At 49.8% G+C, this 26,443-nt stretch overlaps 1 protein-coding gene across 1 annotated transcript in view; it reads left to right on the forward strand.

The window, feature by feature from the left end:
- Window positions 1-245: 245 nt before the first annotated feature.
- Window positions 246-26,443, forward strand: part of LOC119101335 (gamma-aminobutyric acid receptor alpha-like) — a 31,137-nt gene continuing 4,939 nt past the window's right edge. Inside the window, exons 1-8 of the mRNA XM_037224649.1 lie at window positions 246-351; window positions 9,189-9,253; window positions 13,201-13,421; window positions 14,112-14,194; window positions 14,623-14,757; window positions 16,094-16,261; window positions 17,090-17,250; window positions 18,988-19,176. Coding sequence (XP_037080544.1) covers window positions 246-351; window positions 9,189-9,253; window positions 13,201-13,421; window positions 14,112-14,194; window positions 14,623-14,757; window positions 16,094-16,261; window positions 17,090-17,250; window positions 18,988-19,176 — 1,128 coding nt within the window. The remainder of the gene's footprint in view (window positions 352-9,188; window positions 9,254-13,200; window positions 13,422-14,111; window positions 14,195-14,622; window positions 14,758-16,093; window positions 16,262-17,089; window positions 17,251-18,987; window positions 19,177-26,443) is intronic.

Below are 26,443 nucleotides of genomic sequence, written 5' to 3' on the forward strand. Positions count from 1 at the left end.
AGTGTCCACTGCAGAGACTGACCTGACACTGCCCACTGCACGGACGCATGCAGGATTTCGCAAAGCAGATCGAGCACGACCCATGAAATATTCATGCTGACACGCATTAAGACAATGGCACCGGAGCAGCGCCGGAGCTATGCGGCGTGCTGCATTCCTGACCGGTGCCCGGGTCCATCGGCCGCAGGTATCGTGTCCTGGGATCCCAGGTGGGACCTGACCGGCACCCTGGAACGACTGGAGGCATGCACCGGCGCCACGCCAACCTGGCGCTCAGTCAGAACATCTCGGCCGTGCTGGAGAACCTGCTGAAGGACTACGACAACATGCAGCGGCCGGCCAGCGGCGTCGGTGAGCTCTGCCCGGGCAGCCGGACAGACAAGGCGTAGTTGGTGCTTGTTATAGCCGAAATCTGTGAGATGTCTTTCGTTAGGCAGATGCGATAGTTTTGTCCGTATGGAATGTAGTAAATTGGCGTTTATTTAGCGTTGATATTGGCCTGGCTTTAAAGCAGCTACACCTACGACGTGTCCGATGATGTCTTGAATTTTTTCTCGTGTTGATATGGAATGGAATTGTGTTATTCAACAAGATCATATTTGTCTCAGGGCATTAGGTACAATAAACACATGCATTTGCCGTGATTTTCTTTTTTTGCACAAAAAACCGCAATACACACTTCCATACCCAAAAAGCTCTCAGCCGCCTCCGACTCGTATGCCTCCTTTTTTGACAGCCGTTCATTTGTGCGCTCTGGTTTTCTATAGAGGGTTAGCCAGTTTGCATAGTTTGCGTATAGTTATAGTTTGTTCGCATTTAGCTCGCGTATCATTAATGGCCTGCTGATAGCTACCTCTATCTCTAAGCCATGCGCAGTGCTACACTTTCCGTTATTTGGAAGCAGTTCGCACTGCAAAGGGCCGACGGGGGCAATCGTTGCTTAGTCCGCTGCTGATCTCGTGCTAAACGACAATCTGTTCAAAGGAACCGGATTCAATTTAAAACGCTAATGGCATTGCCGTTAACCGATTGCCGAATTATGCAGGCGGCGTGGGTCCCAGCTCGTTGGAGCGAGTACTGCCGCGTCTGTTCCGATCTGTTTCGTTCAACATTCGGGGATCCAATGAGTCGCATTCAGTGCGTCCCGTCTCGCAGGCCGGCGTAATCGACGCTCGCTCCCCGGTTTGACTGGGGAAAAAGACGTGGCTCAGCCTGGTTCCACTCACAGCAAAGGAGTTCCGTTGTCTCCGACGATGTCCCTGAGCACGAACGTTGGGAGCGAAAGACGATGCGCAGCTGGCAAACCACACCATCAGCAATCTGTGTGCAGCCGACTGGGCGACGAGCGTGCATGAGCGTTGCCTTCGCTTGAGAGCGCAGGTGGGACGAGCACCTGGCAAAGAGGCGTCACGGGCACGGCCTTGCCTGAGTCGCGCGATGAGTGGAAAGTGTCATGGGCCCTCATTGGTATGGAGTGGGGCGATCAGCGGATCAGCGCGGAAAATGAGGGGATTTTGGCCATCGATCCGCCAATCGCCGTGAAGACCATGCCCATAAATATGGTGCGCGACGACGCGGGGGAGAGCTGAGACATGCGTGCCGCTCAAGAACGTTGTCTCGCAACATGAGTTAGAGCCAGGCTAAACAGAGTAAATGGTTAAAACCACCCCGTACACCCAACATACGCAGAAACGGCTAATGAGCGGCATTTAAACAATTTTCTTCTCAGAGGAGAAGGCTGTGGACTCAAACTGAACAGAAACTACAATCCTGGTACTGCTGTTACTCGTGATGTGGAGCCCTCCTGACCTGGAGCTCGCATTCCTGTGCGCGCGTGGTACGCTTTCCAGTTGGCATGGCACCAGTCTCCGACTTGCGTGAACGTTGGTGGAAGACGAAACGCTCATTGCGGGAACCGGTCTCTTTCTGGAAAAAATTTACTGTTTAAGTCCTAAAATAAATCATTAAAACACAAAAATTCGACACACCTGTGACATGTAATCATATGTGTGTTGTCAACATCACAGCTATGTCATACGTGTGTAAGATGTCAACATTTATGAATCAATACAACGACCAGTGACTGTTGCTCACTATACAGGGTATCTTCGAAGGTCCCACATAGGTATGCGCCCCACGTGCGCTGGATAGTGTGGGATGGGTATGTTCAGCACAGATTTTTTGGCGGCGTTTGAATCAGCACTTAGTGGGAACTCCGTAATTCACGTCAGACAGTCATGCGTCTATTTTAAGCCACTGACCTGTTTTCAAAATAGCTGCAATTTTAGACGGCTTAGAGGATTTTTTTCTTTCAGAAATCCCGCGAAGTTGGATCAAATTCTTGAGAAGTCGCCGAGTATCTAGTATAACGCTTTTAGCTAATGGAAGGGATGACCTCCGTGTTCCTCTTCGCCAGGCTACGTTCCTGTTCCACGACAGGAAGGCGCTCGCAATTTAAAATGAGATCTATACTGGTGCGAAAAGCTTTTTTACGAGTACTCAAGGATAAATTTTGCTGAGCGAATTAGATGTAACACGTGCCTATCTTACGATGACGCAGTTTTAAGACCATGAATGAGTTTGCCTGGATTCAGGCTTAACACATATTGTGCATATCGATAGACACATCCAGCCCTTTGATAACAATATCAGCGGCATATTTCGACTACCTGCGGCAAAATGTTGGCGCGTTTGGTATAAGTGCACAGCAAGCTAATCGCGTCGAGCAACAGACTAACGGCTACCTTTAAACATACCAAACAGCCTGGCTTGGGACTTCTTGGGCAGCTGGCGCTCGCCCCAACCCCAGCCGCCAGTCCCAGTCGCATGCCGCGGTGTCGTCCGTCGCACCGTGCCGCTGCTCGCCGCGGTCCGTCCGCCGTTTTTCTGCGCCGCTCCCGTCCATTCCGGCGTCAACGCCGGCCTCCGGCGCGCGGCGCGTCTGCAAGCGCGATATTGAAAATCATTTGTCCGGACCTCTCCAGTCCAGCGGCCCCAAACGACGCCGAACTAACGGGCCGCCGACCGGCCGCCGGCCCGGGCCGACTTTTTGCGGCGTGTCCGCCGGTCTGGTGCCGTATGCGCCGCCGGGCGAGGCGAGGCGGCCCAGAGGCGGCAGGCGCGGCTCCAGCGGCGGGCTTCGGCCCGAAGGCGGTCAGGCGCTGTTGCACGGGCTCGGCACGCGCTCCGCCTGGCGGCGTTCGGCTCAGCCTGCCTCGGTTCAGGCGGCGGCAGGAGAAGGCGGCATGCAAGCTGTGCACGGGGTGGAAACCTCTGATGGTGGCGCGCTGGTGCAGGTGGGGACCAAACGACTCTTTGAAATTGCGATGGTTGGTGTAGGTTTGGGCGCTCTAGCCCATTTAGCTGGGTGTGCCAGCAAGGTGTTATGTGTCATGCTGTACAGCATTTGCGAAAAGTCAGGTGGCTGGATGAATCGGACAACTTTATGTGATACATCAAAAATACGTGCTTGGCAGGACGGCAGCAACTACCAAACTGCGCGTGCTGTGTCACAGCTCTGCCTTCTAACGCTGCTGATGCAATGATTCATCGCTGCTCTAGCTCAGGATCACTTATTGCCTTTGAAGGATCCATTATAACCTGACACAAAGCCGCTACTCTCTCATTTCCTTGCAATCAATCTCTGAACACCGACGTCAGATATGTGTTTGCCGAGAACTCCCGCTCCCCTCAAGAAGCTCTTCAGCGCACAATGAAGCACGTTAGACCAAAGGAACCAAAGGAACTGAGAGAACGCTTCAGATTTACAACGTTCGTCAGTGCTTTGTTGTAGGCCTCTTGATGCTGACAATGGTAAAAAGCTTCTTGAGAAAAACATTAATATTTTTAAAGATAAGTGCTCTGTGAATGCGTGCTGTACCCACAATGGCGCAAAAGGTGTGTTGCATCTGTGGAAAATAAATAAAATCGACAGTTTCACGCTATTCATGGAGTAATATTAGTTGATCAGCAGAGACATTCGACATGGAAGTTATTCGTAGATAGCAAAAGAGACCAACGACCGCGTTCTTTGTGCTGCTATTTCCTTTAATTTTATGTCCCCCTCCTCGTTCTCATCCTCCTCTTTCTCATCCTTTTCCTCCTCCTCCTCCTCGTCCTCCTCCTCCTCGTCCTCCTACTCCCCATTCTCGTCCGTTCATTTTCTTCTTTCTCTCTTACTCTCTTTCTCTCTTCTTTTCTTTTAACTCTCCCCATTCTTCCTCTCTCACTCACTCTTCCCTCATCCCTTCCTCTTCCCGCCTCCCCACTCCGTTCCTGGCCTTCTTCGGTATTCACATCGTCGGCTCTCAGGAAGCCTGGCTGTCCGCCGCGGCGGCGCCTCAGGAGGAGCCCCGACTCTCCACGGACGGCGGGCAATCCGGCCCCCCTCCTCGCTCTCATTAGCCCCGTGTCATGTCTACCCGCGGCCACTCACGCCTCGTTTGTCACCAATATGCCAGCCACCGGACAGATTATGGGCGTCGATAGAGGCTTTGTGAAGGCCGCAAGCTGGGCAGCGCCTCCGTCATGATTCGAAGGAAGTGTCGCAGCGTCGCCGTGAGCGGTGACGTCATACCGCCGGTCACCAAGGGTGGTATGCGTCCGTCGTGAAGGATGACGTCATACCGCCCGTTATCAAGGGTGGTATGCATCCGCCGTGAAGGGTGACGTCATACTGCCGGCTGTCAAGGGCGGTATGCGTTCGCCCTGAAGGGTGACGTCATACTGCCGGTTATTAGGGGTGGTATGCGTCCGCCGTAAAGGGTGACGTCATACCGCCGGTTGCCAAGGGTGGTATGCGTCCGCCGCAAAGGGTGACGTCATACCGCCGGTTTTGGAGGGTGGAATACAGGTCGTCATTGTCGAATGCTTCACGCAGAACAATAGCCCATTGGGTGGATATTGCCGCGGGCAGCTGTAGTTATGTCAGCTTGGCGCTCGTTATACATTCCGGTCAGGATGCCCTGAAAGACCATCTTACGGCTCCCCATACATCTCTTAGGCTCCCATTGTCCTGAGCCATGGACTCAGCTGTATATTTCATCTCGCGTCATCGTCCACTTAAACAAGATATTGATGGTCGGGACGGGCTACGACTCACGGGCTGGGTCATTGGTGTGCTTGAGGTGGGCTGGTGCAGGCGCCCAGCGAGACCACTCAGGCTGGTGAAACAGAGGACACCTCCGCTGTGCAGAACGGGGTCAGTCGCAGGACGGCAGGTCCCGCCCGCGAGCCCGACGCCGTCGTCACGCACAGACACGTCTTTAATCCAGCGGCATGTGGGCTCCTCCCACATCTGGCATTTTCGGACTTATTGAGGACAAGTCTAACGGGGTCGGGCTAACCCTCGCAGGGCGACCGTTTCCTCATCGTTGCTCGGTAAGCGTGACGTGTAGGTTCTCTTTCATTTTCCAAGTTCTGGACGAGTGAGAGCTGGGTAGAAAGCAGCTTCGGATAGCTTGTATTAAACTGCAGCGTGTTAGTCAGGCTTACAACAGGACAGGTGACTTGTGTATCGTAGGACAAGATCATCATGATGACAACGGTGAATTTAGACCGCGGTTTTATCGAAAGGACTTTGACACATTTATTATTAAGCTTGCTCCATGCTAATGGAAAGGCAGCATACATACTCAGTGGCACTCGGCATCTTTAAAAAAAAAATATGTCAGTTATATTTCGGGTGAGTCTCGTGTGTGATATATACATAGATATATGTAAATGCATAATGCATACATACATATATATATATATATATATATATATATATATATATATATATATAAACCGACTTGATATGGGCTGGATGATGCACCTAGGCACTCCGGCTCGTATGCGTCAAAATAAATGACGCTTTCGATAGCTGTGCTTCTGCCATCAAGTGTTGTTGGCTCAAGTAAGAAAGTACGTCTTCTGGTAGCAATATTTTCTACAGAGAATCACGTGCGCTCCAGGTGGGGCATCGGTGCCCCAAGGCCTTAACCAGGCCTTGACCAGTGCTGATGGCTGCAGGTGTGGGTGGCGGCAGCCGTGGCGATACCGTCAGGCTGCGTGAGAGCCCCGACCTTCTTGCTATACATGTGGTTGTTTCACTCCAAACCAGCACGGGCAAATTTTACGGTGCTCGTGAAGGCGTCATTTTTCATTAGTTCAGCATAAAAGCACGTGGCCAGAACAAGCAATGGGCGCCTCGCATATATAGGGCGACATGCTGAAATTCACTTCGTAACTGGTTTGCAGGCAAGAAAGTACGCATGCTATTTGCAGTCACAATGGTGTGGAGGGCGTCTAAGGACTACACGGATCACAAATTGCTGCTTCTGCAAGCATTAAATCGTATCTCGGATGGCCCCGTCCGATGAGTATGAAGTAAAGACTCCACGGATCACTGGCCACAGGCATTAGGCAACTTCACTAACCATGGTGATAAGCTGTTTGGCTGTTGGTAATAGCAAGGTCATTCTCAGGTGATTACGTGCGTAATGTTAGCACAATAAGTATTCAGGAGTAAAGAGTTACTGTGCAATTCAGTTGAAACCACCTGAGCTGTCAGTTTGTTGCGTTAAAAGCTTACGCATGGGACGGTGACACGCATTAATCCGTTCTTTGCCCCATCCGGCTATCAGGTGAAGGGAAGGGGTCTGGACTGGGCGGGTCCCTCCGGCCTGTGAAATGGGCATTGATACAATCATTGCTCAGATGGGTTTTACGTAAATGAGCCGTACGTTTCAACACGGCAAAGCTGGATTTCTTGTGTTTAGCCTTTCCTTTCCGCCCTAAAAATGTTAGTTGTTTACTCGTGTCCGGCCGGGGTCTGAGACAACCGCGCTCGACCCGGGCGGGGGAGAAGTTTCCCCCGGGATCTCCAACTTTCAGACGCCGGATAAGAAAAAAGATACCGTTGCAAAAATATCATAAAGTCACGAAGAATAAACACCAAATATTTGATCTTAGTTTAAAGATAAGGTCACCGAACGTCACGAAAGGTTAAAACGGTCGCTCTGATTGGTGCAGTTAAAACCTGCGCTAACACGTCAAGACGGATATTGAGGGCACGGAAATAACCTTCAAGACGGTGGACAGTTCATTTTGATAATTTCTGATCCACCAAATAAATCAGCTCAGATCAGATCACCGTTCGATATTACTATACCAGAAGCTTACATAAGAAAACATTTCACAATGTGCTTCGACGTATATTTCACTGGATGCAGCTGTGGAACAGACCTGTTTCAGACACAAAAGTACCCTAGCGACTTACAGGAAATGTAAGGTCAGCTGAGGTCAAATTTATAAACCTTCAGATAAAGTTTAAGCTCATGAACCTTCAAAGTTATAAACCTTTCCCTATAAAAAATGGCAAGAAAAAAGCTGTCGAATAGTGGGGGTAAGACAGCGCTGTCACAAGCACTTCACATTTATATCCGTGTACGTTCAAACCTATGATTATTTCTTTTGTTCCCAAAATATCACTTGCAGCTGTGCACTTCCATAAAACAATATACGCTAAACTTAGCATTAACTGGCCTGAAAACGTTCAGAAATGTCGTATATTATCTGAATCACTTTCTGTGGCCAATAATCACACGTTTATTATCAGAACTCGTACAATATATCGATGATTAGCGGGGCTTAACACTCGACACCATCATACTTCACTTTCAGCTGTTTTATTAGTTTTTCCTGCCATTTGATACGGACCGTCAATACCGTAAAAGGCCTTCAACAATTGCATGTTGATCATGCGCGAAAAATTTACTACGTTGTCATGAATGAATGCTAGAATGATAAACAAATGAACCGCGCCTGTCCGTGTCACCCGGAGATGAGTTTGGATGATACAGACTGGAATGCTGGAATGCCATTGCAGCATTTTTAAAATTTTTAAAGTCGATTCCATGAATTAACACCCCAGTGTTGAGTAGGGATGCGAACTCGGGTTTAGCCTCATGTCGGTTTGCCCTTAAGAGATATGGAAAAATACCCATCTGAAGTGTCTTTGGCATTTAGACCTGACATATTGTAATAGTATAATTAGTCCGATAAAGTGAGTAAGCAAGCAAGTGAGTTGGCCAAACCTGAATCCGGTCTGATGAATGAAATAAATGGTTATATCGAAGGGAAATGAATGGTTGTAACCTAAAACTACCGTGTTGTGATTGAACTGTATAACCCACTCAAAATTTAAAGGCAGACCGCAGAATACTCTGGATCTAAACGCGTCTGTAATTGAGCAACAACAGTACCCAGGCACCAACAGTGCCCAGACACTAACCGTGACCAGGCACCAACAAAGTCCGCTCACATTTATATTCACGCCAAGCCCGTGAAATACAGCAGACATAACAGGTTGAAAATGCGTCCGATCCTTTCACCGATGCAGTGTCGTGCATCCGCGCCTCGCAGCCAAACATACGCGCCCGTCACTGGCGGTTATGCGGCGCCTGCCGCTTCGGAACGGGCCTGAAGTCGGAGGCAGCGCCGCACGCCCGTCTCTTTTGGCACAGCTCCTCCACAGCAAAAACACTGGCCCCCGTCCGAGAAGACATATGTTGTTGAAAGGAGAATGGATGGCTGTCGTCCCGATAAATCTTCGTCCGATGCCGGCCTTGCCTCGCATGAAACGCAGCAGCTGCTAGCTGATATCGAAATCATTGTGTCTGGGCGGCCTTAGACGCGCTTATTCAATAGCTTTGGAGCTTAGGGTGACGTCGAAGCCAGTATGTCACTGTAGATTTACTATTGCATCCGAGTTTCGAAATACAGATCTGGTATCCTCGTCTATAGGCTGATTTATTGCAGCATGTTGTGAAAGAAACCAGGTAAGGAAACATAATTTTTATGCTACGTTAGAATTGTAGTTAGTGGGTTTATTCACCGGTGATGTAATGAAGGCCTGATAGGAGTATTGTGCTAAGTTTTCTTGGTGCTGCTGCTGAATCATTTGATATAGAGGTATTTTATTTTATGGCATTTCTTACCGCTTTTCTCAGACCCGGCATCATGTGCATATATATATATATATATATATATATATATATACCCACATATATACATATATATGTATGTATGTATATATACATATAGCACCGTTTCGTTCAGATATCACGGATATCCAATAGACTGAAGTCAATTAGCATTGTCTGTCCAGCTATTACCACGCAAGTAACATGTCTCGCTTGTTTCAGGTCCCACCCGTGTCCGCACGAACATGCTGATCCGCAGCATGGGTCCCATCTCCGAACTAGACATGGTGAGTCCATACTCACATCGGCCTGTCTCAAGACGGGTATGTCATTAAAAAAGTAACGGAGGTTTTTAAGTCCTAGAGTTTCGGCACAACGGGTTTCTCATGAAGACAACTATCGTTTAGCATACCAGAGAAACTAGTTCATTTAGCCCAACATGCAATCACTGAGAAATATCATGACTCTACTTGATGTTCGAAGCAGCCATGGTCACTCGAGACCGTGAACAATCCTTGTAAAGTCGGGTATTTTCGCGATGTATCGCAACGACTCCTCGATATCTTTGTTCTACTATTTCCTCCTGATGCCCCGAATACCAGTCATCTTTACCATAAAAACTCACAATAAAATGCAGCACGCTAATAACCCAACGTTTTACAGTGATAATTGACCGTATGAGTCTAACCTTGCATGATAATTAAGATGCTTTGCCCGAGTCCTCTGCATTCAAAACTTAGGTTTGCACGCGGCAGAAATAACCATGTATTCCAGACAGGTGTACGCCGGGATTCGCAAGCATTCGGCACGGACTGCCTTCAATCGAAAACACGCTCCAAGATGTGTGCTGAATTTGTAGACCCTGTATACCTAGCGAGCGCGAGGAGGTTTTAAGTAGCATATGTAGTGACCGCAGCTTAGTCGCGCGTATCCCATTTAAAATGAGCGTGGTCTTTGGCACCTGGTGATATAGGCCACATCGAAACTCGACCTCAATCACCAGGAAATATTTGTCTTGCTCTGCTCAGAAAGGTCCGTCTTGGAGCAGAACGTTTTGCTTATCGTGGGTCCAGGCTAGTTCAACAGTGTGGCCCAATTCCGAGCTAGGTGTGGTGATTTGCAGCTTGGGTTACGTTCCTGGACGTTTCATGGTGAGTTGGGCCCTTGAGAGAATGCAGAGAAACAGTGTGATGGCGGCTGGTAGATGGCTTCCAAATCCAAAACCGTTAGCGGAAAGAGTGGAACGTCGAACGAACGGAAAAGTCAGCGAGGTACCATGCATATCAGTCACCTTTATGAACGAACTATCCAATAATCTCTCGAAAAAATTGCCCAGCAAACATCAGCATTGCTTTCGTCACTAGCAACGGACGAGTTAGCACAATTTGACTACAGGAAAATGAGCAGTTAGAGACGTGTGCATTAAACCATGCACTACAAGCTAGAGCTCTTCATGAGCTGCTAAGCTCCGGGACTTAAGACAATTCTGCCCGGTCTATGGGTTAGACCGGACTGATCAAAAATACTCCGGGCAATACGGTTGACCTGGTCAAACAGACTGAAACAAATTGAAGGGTTCTTTAATTGAATTCAAGACGTGGTAGACGTGCCTGTATGTGTGCTATCTGATATTGTTAATCCCATATTCACGTAACGGATTTCGCTAGAAATCCATGGGACGACGATTCGTCCTCCCTGGACTCTCTTGTCGTATGGTACCGATGATAGTTTGGGAGCTCTGAAAAGGAAGTTTGTAGTCTGAACCTCCCCCAGAAAAGAAAAAGCGAAACTTATCTGAACTTTGAGTCATATGAGCAAAAACCCTACTCCACTGCATTTTTTTTTTGTATTTCGATGTTGCGACTATAAGCCAACATGGAGTTAGTGATTGTTGCAAAATCTTGACAATGGCGGTAAGAGAAATACTTCAGAAGTGTTGCATCACAACTGGTGTTATTTATCTCTCTGCATTACGCATTGATACTTAAATACGCCTCTGGCGGTGCTTCAAATCAGTGCCAGATGTCGAATCTGCAAAGCCGGTGCGGGAAAACATGTGTTTGGTACAGCGCTGACCTGCGTACAAATCATCGCAGCCGTTGCTTTTCCGCATATCTCTGGACGTGGACCGCCCCTGGTGGTCCGCTACAAGAACCTCTGCGAACGCCGCTTGGGCGTTGCAGCCACTTAATTATCGGCAGCCAGCCTGTTCGAAATTGCCTAGATTTAAATAGGATACTTAATCCTATGAAGCGTTTCCTGGCCTCAGACCTTTGTTGCTCCCGCAATATTTGCGAATTTGGGATTCCATACACGTCCGTCAATTAGCTAACAGCCGTGATGGACAACCACGCACTAATGTCTCAAACCGAAAACGTCGTGGATTATTTGCGGCCTAGTCTACATGACACATCCTCTACGCCCGTCTATAACAATCTGAATTCGATTCCATTGGACTTATGTAACTGTACCGAATAAAATTCGGAACTTGCGAAAAAGCAGGCTTGGTGATTGGTTTAATTTAAAGATGTTGTATTTGATTAGACAGAATTTTGTACCGCCAGTCCGTGAAAACCCCTGTTGTGAAACAATTTATTTCCTGCGGCGCAACAAATCTGTGTATTTGGGCCCTAAGCCACCGGCGGCTGATAATTTGATCACGGCGGAACGGCTCTGCAGTAGCTCCCAGCGCCGTAACAAGAGCAGCAGCTGCGGCTGTCGGATTCCAGGAAGGGCCGATTGCATCGAGCAAACGTGCTGCCGAACCCGATGGGATATCCGAAGTCTGCGCCGGTTGTGTGTGCTAATCGCTCTGGGATTGTGCGACCCAAATAGCTGAGACTGTTAGCCATGGGGATTACACGAGACCATCACGTTCCTGGTTGTAGCAGAGGTGTCTGGCGCAGGCACTCCTTCGAGGGCCCGAAACACGCCCGACTGATTCGTGGCTGTTGCAGTGGACAGTGACCCTCCAAGCGCTGGTGTTAGTCGAATCGTCTCAGACTGGTGAGGTTTGGTACCATTGGCCTTAGCTTGGATGGAGCTGGAAAATAGCACTTGCAACCAGACCCGTCAGTGAAGGGTGAGGTTAATGGACATGTCTCATGGTCGCAAAATTTTAGGCTTCGATATACCTCCGCCAAGTGATGTTTCCGTACTAGGTAGAAATGAGCTGGGCCATTACATGCGCCAGTAAGTACTCGGGGAAACTTGTGACTATTATCCACGCTGCACATACCAATGCCAATGCCCGACGCTGCAAATGGTTCCAACAGGGAAGAACGGGGCATTGAAATGTGTGCGAAGTGCACTGGAGGGCGGGAGGCTAGAAATGCTCAGAAATATCATCACTACGATTGGTTCGATATCACAACCGGCAAACAAAATTGTCTGAAAGATGTTCACCTGCTCATGCGCTTTCTAGGCGTGATCCGGACGGTGCGTGTCCCAGACAAAAGTGTCCTCCATTGGGAGTTCCCCGTGCATCGTTGGTAGCCAAAGGGAGCAGGCTGGTCATCAAAGCACGGAAGGCTAGCGGATGCCGGGAAATGGATCTCTCCTTGACGAGATGGCAGCTGCTTCGTTAGTTAAAAGAATGACCTCCGGCCTGGGCCGGAGCAATCCCCAGCACCAGACAGGCCCGCTCCTATCGGGTGGACGTACCCCGACCCCCCCCCCCCCTCTTATCAGACGGGACCTGTCAGTGCCGTCCGTCTCTCCCTCAGGCCACGGCCTGTTAGCCCGAGTGCTTCCGCGTGATCGCCGCTCTCGGCACCTCCACCATGCCGCCGATCGAACGGGAACGGAAGACACAAGACTTTTGTTCATAGCGTGTGTGTGTGGTAGGACGTGGAGAGGTCCGAAGCGCCCCTCCCGTGATCTCTCTGCGTCTGTACGTCTTCATCTGTTGATGTGCTGAAATGTGTCCAGAGTTTCCGAACGGGTCCGGTGCGAAGCATTTCCTCGGCGGTGCGGTGAGACTGGATCGTATAAACACACACCTTTTGGGGGCTGTTATCAGAGGTACCACTGTTGGATTTATCGCCGCGGGACGTTTTCCTTGGTCGTGTTCACCTCCCACTACGTCACCAGAGCTTTGGTCGATCGGATGTCAGCCCCCTCATCAGTAAAAGCGTCTCTCGTTTCTTCCTTCCGCTTTGCCTTGCACCGTCCACATTGGCCCTGCTCCACCCTCTCCCCCCCCCTCTTCAGTTTTGCCTCCCTGCGCCTGTAGGAGTACTCGATGGACTGCTACTTCCGCCAAATGTGGCGCGACGAACGTCTCAGCTTCAACAGCTCCATCGACCAGCTGAGTCTGAACATCAAAATGCTGGAGGGCATCTGGAAGCCGGACACTTATTTCTTGAACGGCCGCGGCAGCTACGTGCACATGATCACGCGGCCCAACAAGCTGATCCGGCTCAGCAGCAACGGCAGCATCCTCTACTCGATGCGGTGAGTGGCTGACGCCGATCGGACGCGCGCCGCTGCGGCCGGCGGCAGGTCGAAAGCGCAGCGCCGGCACTTTCGACTGCCCCGCTCGCCGAAGGGCCATCGGGACAGAAGTGGCAGAATGGCTCCGCTAATTTTGACGCTCGGCCGGCGCTGGGTTTTTTAATGCTGGTCTTTTGAAGCTGACGTTGTGGGGTCGTTGTCAGCGATGGCTTTAAGTGAGTTAGGTGCGGAATTCGAACGGCAAGTCGCGAGCAAAGGTGTGTGCAGAATGTTCTCAAGGGCACGGAATCAAAATGATCCACGCAACTAGTCTAAGATGAATCCAAACTTCGCTTTTCGCCATATTCCATGGCGTATATTATTGATGACGTAGATTATGTATATATGTTGTATATTGTTTCCACCTAACTGCCTTAAAAATATGGGAAACACGTGATGATGTGACCACCCATTACCCAGGATAAACCTGGTTGCCGGCTATCACCAATCTTTCATCGATGGTCTTTTGGATGTTCTGGAACTTACACTGGAGCAGTGATTGTTGATCACAGTTATTAACGGTTTCGAAACGCTATTCAACGGTTTTATAACGGTTTTCATAACTTGCGAGGCAGTCTTGATTGTTTGTTTGGTTAGAAGAGACGTACTCGCGATTGGGACGTTCATCGTTGAAACCCTCTGTCTTCGCAGGCTGACGATCAAGGCCAAGTGCCCTATGCTTCTTCAGCACTTCCCGATGGACAAGCAGACATGCCCTCTCATCATTGGTAGCTGTGAGTGCACGAGATGCGCAGGCAGCAAATGTGCATCTGCTGTTCTGCACTGTTTCAATGATCGTCATTAGCTGACTTCACGACTTTAAAACAGAAATTTTCACGACATTGACACGTGCTAGCAACACGTCGCTTGTTCAGCATTGGTAAGGCACCAGCTGTCCCCGATCAGTGCATGCCACCGAACCACGTTTGCCTTATGACAACCGGTGCGACGTTTTTCTGGCCCATGTTTAAACAGCGGCGGTGGCCGGCCTCTCCATCTCCCACCACTGCGACATTTAAGCCCACCAGTACGATAATTAAGTACCATCCATTGCCATCATGGTACCTCCGCACGGCGTCTCCGCCGCTCCCTCCCCCCCCCCCCCCCCCCCGCCCACTCCCCTTCCACCGAGCGCACTTTCAGCGCCCCTCCCCCGTCACAGATGCGTACACGGACCGCGACCTTGTGTACGAGTGGGACCAAGAGATCAACGTCGGCCTGGCCCGCGGCATCTACCTCTCGCAGTTCGACCTAATCTCGTTCCCGTTCCGGAACGCCACGGTCCATCGCAAGAGCGGTGAGTGCGCCAGGATCGTCGCCAGCCGGCGGCCCCGCTGGCCGGGGCTGGGCGCGACGATAGCCGCGAGCAGGGTCGCGGGGTGAGGGGGGGGGGGGCCTGTGATGCGGCCGCACACTGGCAGTTCGCTCGGTGATTGCGCTCGTCTCCTGGCAGCGATTTTTCTGCTGGCACCTGTAGCGCTCGGTGTAGCGGCCGCGCACAAATCGGGCTATAAAAAGTTCAACACGTTCGGGTTTAGCGGTGTCATCGACTTCATAGAGGCGTTTTGTGCATTGCCAGTCATCTCCGCATTTTGCCAAGGCCGTCGGCAGCAGCGCTACGTTAAGGTAGCCCAAGCATGAAATCAGAACCATCTGAGCCTGCATATGCACCACAGTCAGCAATCCATGGCAATGCCAGGTAGTGGCTGACCCAACAAATTGGGTTTCGCGATATACTTTGACATGTTCCCCGACCCTGGAACAAATCGGCAGAATCACAGCACAACATGGCATCGATTATTTAGCCAACACATGACGCTGCGGCCAGCCGGGATAAGGACGACCAGACCGTTGGGACGGCTGCAGTGCGCGGTCCCAGCAGAGGAAGGTCGGGGGTGTGCTGCGGCCAGATGGGATCAGGGCGACCCGACCGTGGGGACGGCCGCAGTGTGCGGCCCCAGCAGGGGAAGGTCGGGGGTGTGCTGCGGCCAGACGGGGTCAGGGCGACCCGACCGTCGGGATGGCTGCAGTGTGCGGTCCCAGCAGGGGAAGGTCGGAGGTGTGCTGCGGCCAGACGGGATAACGGCTAGCTGCTGCAGTACGCGGCCTCAGCAGAGGAGGTCGGCGGTGTGACCAGCTTCCGGTCTCGCCTCCCTGTGTGACCGAGATTGCCGAGGCTGCGCAGGATGAGCTGGGTGGGATTCCGCATGCTTCTGACCGGCTAGCTGCAGTCAAATGGCTCCTGTGGTCAGCTATTTTTTTAAGGTTTTGTGATCATCAGTTGACGCGATTTGTTGTGGCGCATGATATACAACTTTTAGGCACTTTGATGTGTCGCGATAACGCACCGATAGGTAATAATGACACATGTATAATGCTTCCGTCTTGGACCATTACATTACCGGCAAATGACCATTTCATGTGTCGGCAAGGCCTGTAAGCCAAATACATCTTTCAGTTTGACTTTAACGTGCGTGTGACGCGGAAGGGCAAGGTTATGTTTGTGTCACACGTCACCGTCTTAGATGAAGCTCAATCGTAGTGATTTAACAACGGTGCTTGAACGCGTGCTCAGACCTTTCCGCGACGCCTAATCATTCATCACTCCAGTTTCAACCATCCACCCATTTCAGGGAAGAAGAACGCCGAGGAGTACTCAATTTTACAAGTGAACTTCAACCTGCAGCGGCACACGGGCTACTTCATGATCAACGTGTACCTGCCGTGCACCCTGATCGTGGTGCTCTCCTGGGTGTCGTTCTGGATCAACCGAGAGGCTACGGCCGACCGCGTCAGCCTCGGTGAGGGTTTCGGCCTCGTAACCTCTCAGATCGAGCGGTGATGGGTGACACCGGCCCAGGCGAACCGAGAGATGAGTCAACTTTGCCCCGCCTGATGCGGCGCAACCGTGATGAATGATTGAAATCGACGCGCCCTTTTGCTGAAGGCACTGAGATCACGCGAGCCGGGCGTTTGCTACGGCTCGGCGTTCGTTCGGCTCGCTTGCGATCCACTAGCAACTCACCATGGGTCGCTGGTGGGCCGCGTTCGGGCGGCGCCTCGTGCTCTCTCTCTGTCTCTCTTCGTTGGATGCACCACGGTTCCGTGGGGTATCATCCCAGACTGCCTTGTCACGTTCACGCGGCATTCTGAGACGCGCCTCAGTCAGCTGTGGGCAGATGGTCAGCTTTGACGCATCATCGAAATTTTTGGCTCTGTCAGCAGCTGATCACAATGTACTGACTCTTTGTATAGGAAAATGAAAATGCTAGAGCGTTCGCGTCATGCGCTTATGGCTTACGCTGGACATGAATTTGCGCGATGAGCTCTGTATTTCCGGCCACATTTCATTCATAGTTTCCTGTTCGACCTGTTGCCTTCAAGGCACAAAAAAGACAAAGCTCGAACATGTCTGGCCAGAAAAAAACATTGGTGGTTGCTGACATTGCATGCTCGCAACAAGCAAACATGAGTTGGGATTCTGCCTGGCTGTCGAAATCATCGAATTTGAACAATGTGTACTGCGACTTTAGGTGATGAAGACCCTGCCCCAGTAAATGCTGCTGCTCGCTGGTAATGACATGCTTTTGTTACGTGCCCACGACTAATAGTTGCTGGCCTGATTGCAGGCATCACGTCTGTGCTGACCTTGTCCACTATAAGCATCGAGTCTCGCACTTCACTGCCCAAGGTGTCCTACGCCACCGCCCTGGACTGGTTTCTGTTGGTCAGCTTCGGCTTCGTCATCGCCACACTGCTAGAGTTTGCTAGCGTGCACTTCTTTACTAAGGTGACGTACGACGCATGGGTGACACTGGGCTCGTGTTGCAGCGTGGTGGGTTTTCTGTATGCAAAATTTGAATTTTGAAGGCTTTTTGGAAGATGTTTAGTGTGTTGTGGTTCAGGGATGCGTGATTTATGATTGTTCAACGTCGCTTCATGGTTTTCGCTGAATTTAATATCGTGTTGAAATTACATACGCTTTTTTTAAGCATTGAGCTATAAAACATTTTAAATCTTGCGTTTACACAGAAGTTCATTGGTGACCTAGAGCTTCCTAATGATCTTCAGTCTACTGTGCTGACTTTCATTCAGTTCACCTGGTCATGTAAATCCGTTGGCTCATATTGTATTATTCCAATTTGCATTGCCTCGCATAAAAAGGCATTGATATAGCCACCCTCTGCGCTCAACGGTTTCTTAGTTTTCTTGCACTCCTGTTTGACTTCATACATTGCTGTGATCCCAAGTGGAGCTGACCTTCAGGCGCAGCCAGCTGCTCTATATCCAGAATGCACGGGGATCTGGAACTTCTGGGGATGGGGATCTGGAACGGCACACCGAACGTGTCTGTTCGGTGTGCCGGAATACACATCACTTGTCATTCTGTTCGAGTAACGAATACTGTTGGTCGACTCTGATTCCCATATGTGTCAATCCGGCGACTTGAAGTGTTTACCAGACGCTGCAGTGACGGTGGAAAGCCTCACAAATACGCTGTTCCTTCGACCACCAAATTGCCACTGACAGGTGGGTAAAAAAACTGTTTGCGTCGTACCCGTGCCAGACCACGAGATCGCCTCGGCAGTTTGCCTTCTGAGTGGTGTGCTTTGGAGTTTCCCGGACCGTAAGGTGACGTTCCTTCACTGCACTTTGATTTTCAACTCCCACTGGGTTCGTTTCGCAAAAGAGCAGGAGTAAAATAGAAGGAGCTTTACCCATCCGCCCATCTTTTCAGGCTTACAAAAGCTTAAGCCTTTTGATGAATGTATTGTAAATTGGATCCTTATTATGAATGGGACTTTGCCAGGGATTTGTTGCAATTATTCATCAGCTGTGTTGAAGAACAGTGCTGTTTTTCTGTCGCCATGTTTGAATTCTTTCAAGGGCACCGTAGCTGCTGATGCCCCTCATAAATCATCAGATCGCACGGGAAATGGTTGCATTGTTTGACCGGATTAAGGGTATCATTCATCGAGATTGTCACGCAGTCGCTTCGAAAACACTCAGGTTTCATATGCCTGCACGTTGGAGCTTAAAAATCCAGCTTCATGCGAATTTATCTGCGTAAGTGATGCGTAAAAGACAAAACAACACCCATGCAAAATTAAATAGAGAGGAAGGGTGAGAGGGGACGACGGAATTATAAGTGGTGAGATGAACAGAGCGCGACAGAAAGAGACAAGATGAGCAGAAGCGCAGAGAAAACAAACCAATGACTGTAGTGCGCGAAAAAGCGAGTGAGAACAGATCGTAAGCAAGAGCGAGATGGACAGAGGGAAAACTTTCTTACGATTGATGAACAACAGACAGTTTTGAGAAATCAGTTCGGCACACATCTTCCGCCTTGAAAAACTTACTGCCGCCGGCTTTCCGGTTCGTGTTTTCGCTCCCGGGCCTTCAGGCCTTGTGTTCTTCGTCCGTCCCAAAAACAGCAGCGGTTCCAGCGGCCGGCCTGCGTCAGCTCGCGCGCCAGAGCGGTGGAGTCCGAACGGCTGACGGAGCTGCCGCTTTGTCGATGTTCCAGGTGGGCAGCGGGGAGTTCCCGGTGCTGGATGACTCTAACGCGGAGCGGGAGGGAAGGTCGCCGGAGGAGGACGAGTGGGAGGACGTCGAGCTGGAGGAGTTGTCGCCCGACGATCCTCCCGGCGGCCTCGCGTCACGTGACGCCATAAAACACCGGCTTCCCTCCAACGGATCGAAGGATCTGCATCAGGTGCAATTGCTGGAGAGAACCTGTATCTGGGTTTCCGAGGGCTGTACGCTGTATTATGTAACGTTCCATCCCGGGGAAAAGGAACCGTGGCCAACGGCTCAAAGCATAGCAGCAATTCGCCATACTCGGGTGCGAGATAGGTGATGGTACTGCGCCCTGGACACTGGCTCCCATAGTTCTAATCCGATCGTAAAAGTCAGCTGCAGGTCAATGGGTAATATACATTCGCGTCTGATAATGAACGGGTATGTGTCAAGCGGCCAGTTCACTTTTTAAAGGAATTCCACCGAATGTTTTGGAGAGCATCTTATTAATCAGGGCCAACACTCAACTCAGGACCTATTTTGAAGACCTTGAACCCACCTTCACCAAAATATTGGACCATGACACTCAATCTCAAGGTAGCACCGCCATGTGTCGATATTGACTTCTGCCCACGGGTTTGTCGCACCTTGGTGAGAGCGCTCCACCCCTACCAGCTGAGCGACGGGGACAGCTGATACGGTCTTGACGTGTCACACTGGAAACCTAAGATGGCAGCGCCAAGCCACGCATCGGTGTGGAAACTCCTGGGAGGTGTGTGGAAACTGATGACAATATCCTGCTGGAAAGGGTGGCACTCTGATGCCTCAAATGGTTTCATCTGATGTACAAGTGCTCTGTGTCACTTATGCGTGCAAAGTGGCAGATCTAGAGAGAGGGGCCAGGTGGTCATGGCCCTCTTGAGCTGAAGGGGCACCAAAATCCCATTGTGGCGTGGCACCAAAATCCTCACTTTGGATCCCCAGAACCTTTGTTGTTATGAGACACCAAATGTCAGAGACGCAGTAAGTGACCCAAAATTTCATTTCAGAGAGGCATTGCAGTCAAGGAGCGTCAAATGAGCCCCAAAGCTCCATGCCCAGGGTCCCCAAATTCCAGGGACACGACAATGATGTGCCTCCCACCCTGACGAAATTCTTGATTGGCCCGCTGGGAAAGGGGACACCAAGAGCTTAATTTCGGGGCACCATAACTCTTATCTTTGAAAGGTACAACTCAAAACTGGCCATTTGAGGACTCAAACGTCGTAACTTTAAAAGGAAGCGAAATCTAGGGACACCAAAATTCATTTTGCCTTTCACCTTGACAGAATTCTGAAACAGACAGTCTTGCAAAAGAGCACCTAAAGCCTTCGTTTTGGGCGTCATAACTTTTATTTTCTCCAGGCAACTTTTTCCAGGGGGATCACAAAGGCCCCCAAATCTTTGTTTTCAGAGACAATAAATTCAGGGGGCATGGTAATGGCCATGCCTCTCCATCGGCGAAATACTGTATCGGCTCTTTCCTCCATTTTTAGGCGCAATAAAATCCGAGGAGCACCAGAAACTCTCCCCAAATCTTTATTTTCACGTGGAACCAAGCTCCACGGGTGCCATTATGAAGGCGCTCTTAGGGAAGGAGCACAGGAGCACGTAGCCCCGCCCGTTAGGCCCCCGGGGGTCCTGAGGGTCCCGAGGGGTCCTTCGGGTCCCTTGGGGGGCCTTTGGCGGTCATATGAAGGGACCGCAGCCCGGAGACGGGGCCTTCAAATGTCAGAGTACATCGCGCACAGATCGGGGGCCCGCTGGAACAGCGAGAGTCTCTATTCCAGTCAGCTGACCGAGACCAACAATACTGAACAGTTGGTTCCGTAACGTCTGGCCCTAGGGTAGCCTTCTCCCAAGCAGGGCGAGGCCGGGGCCGGAAAATATTAATCAGGAGGCCTTTTGCATAGGTCGGGCCCCTGCCACAGAGAAGGACCTACAGTGTCTGAAGGGAGACCCCGTGTCAAAAAAGAACAGCAGGTTGGCCAGGGCCATATTTGTTAAACAGGGACAGGGCTGGAACCCCAAATGTCAAAGGCTCATCTGCACTGGTCCTCTTGACAATGAAAGGAGATGTGAAAGATGATGATGCAAAAATCAAAATAAAAAACAAGAAAATAAAGTGACCGAAATCCAGGGACTTTCTGTATGTGTGGAGGGGGGAGCACAAAGTACTAGGGGCACCACGCTGAAGTGTGGCCTATCCCTTGACGAAATCATGGACCCGCGTGCACGCGGCATTTATTGCTCAGTGTTGAGTTGTTGTGCATGAGGGTCGTTCAAACCAAGGCCTCTGTTTGCCCACCATTAGGGGAGGGGACGTGTCCGCGTTAATTTGTCAGCGTCAACAAACATGATCCACCATTAGCTATCACAACACGTTCAATGAATGACTTTTATGCTGTCACCTTATTTCCATTCAGAAAATAAACGTATCCACGGCGATACAAAGGGAATCTCGAAGGCAATCCTTGCTTGCCGAATTCCAATTCATTCATGAGCAATAGAGCTGAATGTTTAGCTTATTTTTGGATTTTGGGTGGAATTTTGAAACAATAGCGAACTATGATTGTTTAAGTGCTTTGAACGTAGCTTTTGCAGAATCGCAAAACTGATGAGATAATTGTGATCTAATCAATGAAGTGCACGCAGGCCTCACTAGGTAATCGCACACAATTACAAATAATCCAGCCTGACCGCGAAAAGTGCAGAAGACTTTGATCTGGCTTGATGCATCGACAACAAAATAAATTCACTTGATTCTCAAGATAGACTGATTTCTTCCAAATTAACTACCACCGTATTGGCCGTTCTAGTCAACCTCGCCTGCTTGGATGGTGATTCCCCTGCCGATTCTTCTTATGCCCGACACAGCAGTGCACAAATTCAAATTCAGTCAGCGTCCCCGTGCACGCTGTACAGTTTTTTGCGGCTATTTTACAGCACGTCTTGCTACTGATCCGTCAGGTCGGATTTAGCAAGGTCATACAGAAGGTCGCCTGATCTGGCCTCCTATGATCTTCTATGACCTTGACCTTAAATCACCTGGCACCGTGATCTCCATGTGGGGCTATTGCGTTATTACGCTGTAAAAACCATATACCACGGTGGTGTTTTTGATACTTATGAGGACCTGTCTTGCCTAGCCGAACAGGAATGATCCTTACACAGTGTAAGGGTCATTTTTGGATGCTAAAGCGACCAAGGTGTGTTAATATAGTGACTACATTAACACAGCTTGGTCACTTTGGCTCATTATATAAGAGGTGTGTGAGTGCATTTCGTGCGACTTTCAAGATTTGAGCCGCTGTGAATTTTAAACGTGACTTGTAAAACAAGTGATGTGGAGTGACAAAACACTTAAAAAAATCCAGGGCATGCAGAGGCATGAGTGCATCACGGGTTGCCTAACAGAGCTTTCAAAATGAGGTCGAAGGTCAGTGATCTGGCACGTTGGAAGGCTTGAATCCGCTTACTACGTGGACAAATGTTGTCAATGCAACCATGAAAAATTGCGTTATGTTGCCCCGAAAGGTGTATGGGCTTTCTCCAAAGGATAGAGGGTTGGGTTCAACATCCTTCTCCTTGGCATAGTTGATACCTGTGTAAAAATGCGCTTGTAGTTATGTGAGTATAATGCGTGTCATTAACACACGCTCGGTTGGGGGGTCAAATTGACCCCCCAAGGTTTTCCAGAATGGTTTCCGAACAGCGTGGCGTAGCCGCATCAAATTTTGCATAGCTGTAGACAATTTAAAATTGGTTTGTTTGACACAAAAATTTAGATGTACCTTGTAAGGTCGCTGACCTATGGCAGGTCAAAGTCAGGCCATAGTTTCAACGAAGGCAATTTCTAGGGTATCGTTTCATCTGATGCAACAACGGAGTGCCTGACGAAGCATACATGCCTGAGATGCTTTCTTAGGCAACACAAATATTGAATGAGCAAATTACGTTGACCTAAGGTCAGGTATGAAGCCCAGTCCAATCTCAAAACCAATTTGTTTTATTACTCTAAGGTTTGCTGTATGGGATAGATTTTGGTGCTTATTTCGAATCTATTGATAGCAGGAACCGCATTATATATCCTTCATTGACTTCTTAGAGGTCATAATAGGTCATTGACCTCGGCGACCCATGTCGGCATTTTTTTAGAAACATACTGCCTAGCGTTATCTTTGTCACTTATTCAAATGCAAAACTCAGAGCAGTCTTGTATGATTTTGGTCACATGACCTTCAAAAGTCAAGCAAGGTCGCTGACCCCAAATGAGCTGGTGATCTTTGGCTTAAGAACAGTTATCTAGGTTCTAGGACACTTTGAAGACCGACCCGGACTTTTGACCTTGTTTGACCTTATTTGGCATGAAGTTCATAACCTAGGAAGCTCAAACTTTGACCTAAGTGAGTTCACGTACAGGTCGAAACACCTTGTAAGTTTGATGTCTCTAGCTTCCTTAGTTCCCGAGATCTCAGCGGGGATCAACTTGACCCCCTCCCCCACCCGAGCGAAGGGTATCTAGCCGGTCACTCGGACGCGTGTTAAGGGACCCAGCGTTCATTAAGTATTTAGTGTTAATTAGGAGTGCATTACCTCTTGTCAAGAACATGTGTTCATTGGCACCACACCGGGAACAGCGCCAAGATGCATCGGTCCCGCCTCGGAGCAAGAGAGCTTGGCTGCTTGCCGGCATTGGCACCGTCTTGCTATGCATTCAAAACACATCAATATTTCCTGATGCCTGGCGTGTTCCAGCGTTTCCAGCTCAGCCGCCGTGTCCATTGCCAACGGCGATGACTCGGTGGTAAGCGGGTGCCGCCAACGCCGTACTCAAATAACACATAATTATTGTTTACCATGCATTAGTGCACGAATAGTTGAAAAAAGACGTGACGTGGATACAAAAACTTCGCGCCATGCATGCATCTGATGCCTCATATATATATATATGCACATAATATAAGCAGCAAGGGCCTTCAGCTCCAGGTCTTTTAGCATTATGGCTGCCGAGGTGTTATGCTGAGTTATCAGCCTCGACCTCGCGGTCATAAGCACGCTGAAACCATCGAGTGTTGTCGAAAGGACCAGTGTTTGCTCTGAAGCGTCCTTGAACCGGTACGTCCTGCTAAATTGAAGGTGAATAGCTCAGGGTAAAACCTCGTAGCTCATCATAATATTGCGGTTAACGGTTATATTTCTATTTTTCATCGCTGTCGGATTTCTTTAGGAAATTAGCACATGACTTAATTCCGGACTAATCATGGCAAGTGTTAGGTGGTAAATTTGAAGTGTTTTGTTTTCTGTTAACACGCTCCCGGGTGGCCGGTTGAAAACCCTTCGCCCGGGTAAGTGGTCAGTCTGGTCCACTGAGCTCCCAAAAAGTAAGAGAGGTAGTTATTACAATAATTATGAGAGAGAGAGAGAGAGAGAGAGAGAGAGAGAGAGAGAGAGAGAGAGAGAGAGAGAGAGAGAGAGAGAGGGAGAGAGAGAGAGAGAGAGAGAGAGAGAGAGAGAGAGAGAGAGAGAGAGAGAGAGATATATATATATATATATATATATATATATATATATATATATATATTTAAAGATTTGATCCGAACCCTTTGAATGGATGGATTTCAGGGATCAGAGCTCACGTTAAGCAGTGCTTGTTGTGTGAGCCCTGACCCCTACCATCCGATCGCGCAATTCCATGTCAACGGCAGAATTTTGTGGCGAAAGCTTGACGTGCCGCAATGCTCGGCACGGTCCGTCCTGCCCTCTGCGGTCCGGCTGACGCCGGCGGCCCTGTCGCTGACGGGCCGGCGCGGGCCGACAGACCCAGATGGCCCGGTCACGGCCGGCAGGCCCGATGAGATCAGACCGACCGCGCGGATCGCCTCTGCTGGTAACGTGCTGGCGTGGCATGTCCGGACGGATTGGACGCCGCGACGGCCGGCTGGCCGCCTGACGAGCGCAGCCCGGCCGGGCCGGGCGGCGACACCCGAGAGTCGACTCAGGACGATTGGGCACGTGCTTGTTGGGTGGCATGGCCCGCGGTGCGTGATTGTGGCTAGTTTGCTCAGATGGTATGGTGCTTGTATCGGGTATGTGTCCAGCGTTTATTCCCGTGCATCTGTTGGTATCCCATTTCATTGTTTGACGTCACCCGGAATGGAAGAAATGAGCGCACATTACAAGAATGGCAACTGTGATGTAGTGTACCTAATTACTGCGCCTAATGAGGGCTAATAACAGCCCGGTATAGTGACAGCTGCTACTTTGGAAGCTGCCTCGGCTGTGTTCATGTTCTCGGGTGTGATAGTAGAGGCGTTTGCACTTGTTCACTGAAGATCAAGTGAGACCCTCGGGGGCGTTCAGATACTATACAGGTGGTGAGCTGGTTTCCACACAGCCACGTTTTACTTCAGAGAGTTCTTTTGATCTCAGGCCTTTTTTGCAAGCTTCTCATCGTCAAAGCAAATTATTTGGCTTGAGGAAAAACATCTGTAGAGACTAAACCGATGCCTCCATGGTCAACACTGAGAGTTTCACTGGAGAGTTTTTTCTGTCACTCTGGGCCACTGAGTCTGAAGGGTTAGAGTCTGGAGTCACTCTGGAGAGTTTCTCCGGCCGCTCTGAGTCACTGTCTCTGAAAGGTCTGAGTCTGGAGTCGCTCTGGAGAGTTTATCCTGTCGCTCTGAGTGACTGTCTCTGAAAGGTCTGAGTCTGGAGTCGCTCTGGAGAGTTTCTTTCGTCTTTCGGTCCTTATGCTGGTAAACTCGCGATATCCGATTATGGCATATATGTCTCCTTGATCACTCATTGTCAAAAATTGGCGTTACACGTTTCACAAACAAGCCGGTGTAGACCTGTATGACGGGCACCCATACGCTATCTGCGTGCACATCACAAACATAATGGTATAACGCGGAATGTCCTACATTCTGCCATTCTCATTCTCATCATAATCTCACAACATGATTCAGATGGATGTGCTTCAATTCCAGTTCATCGAATAAGGGACAGCGTTGTCAACCATTCTTGTGCGTCACGTTTGCAAAACCTTAACACACATCAGGGTTTGGGGCAATGGGACTCGTCCGTTCATCATGCGATGTTTTCAGGGTTTCTGTGGGCTTCATTAGGGAAAAAAACAAGGGTGTCGATTGCGCAGTCTGGCTGCTGTAAGACACAGTGTTAACCTATTCGTTTTCCGGAGGAGGCGATTCCGAACGGAATACAACGACAACGTGCAAACAGTTGATTAGCAAAATGTGCGCTGTTTTAGAATGCCTCTGATATAGCTAGCGATACCAAATTCGCCGGGTGCATTAACCTGTGCGTGAACTCAGTTGTGTCCAAATTTGAGGATCCTCATTTATGACCTTGGGGTTGAATAAGGTTAAACAAGGTCACACTCCACATTGGCGTCTTAAGTA

This window comes from Pollicipes pollicipes, unplaced genomic scaffold (assembly GCF_011947565.3).
Source record: "Pollicipes pollicipes isolate AB1234 unplaced genomic scaffold, Ppol_2.1 Scaffold_2555;HRSCAF=2994_pilon_pilon_pilon, whole genome shotgun sequence".
In the NCBI taxonomy this organism is placed as follows: domain Eukaryota; kingdom Metazoa; phylum Arthropoda; class Thecostraca; order Pollicipedomorpha; family Pollicipedidae; genus Pollicipes; species Pollicipes pollicipes.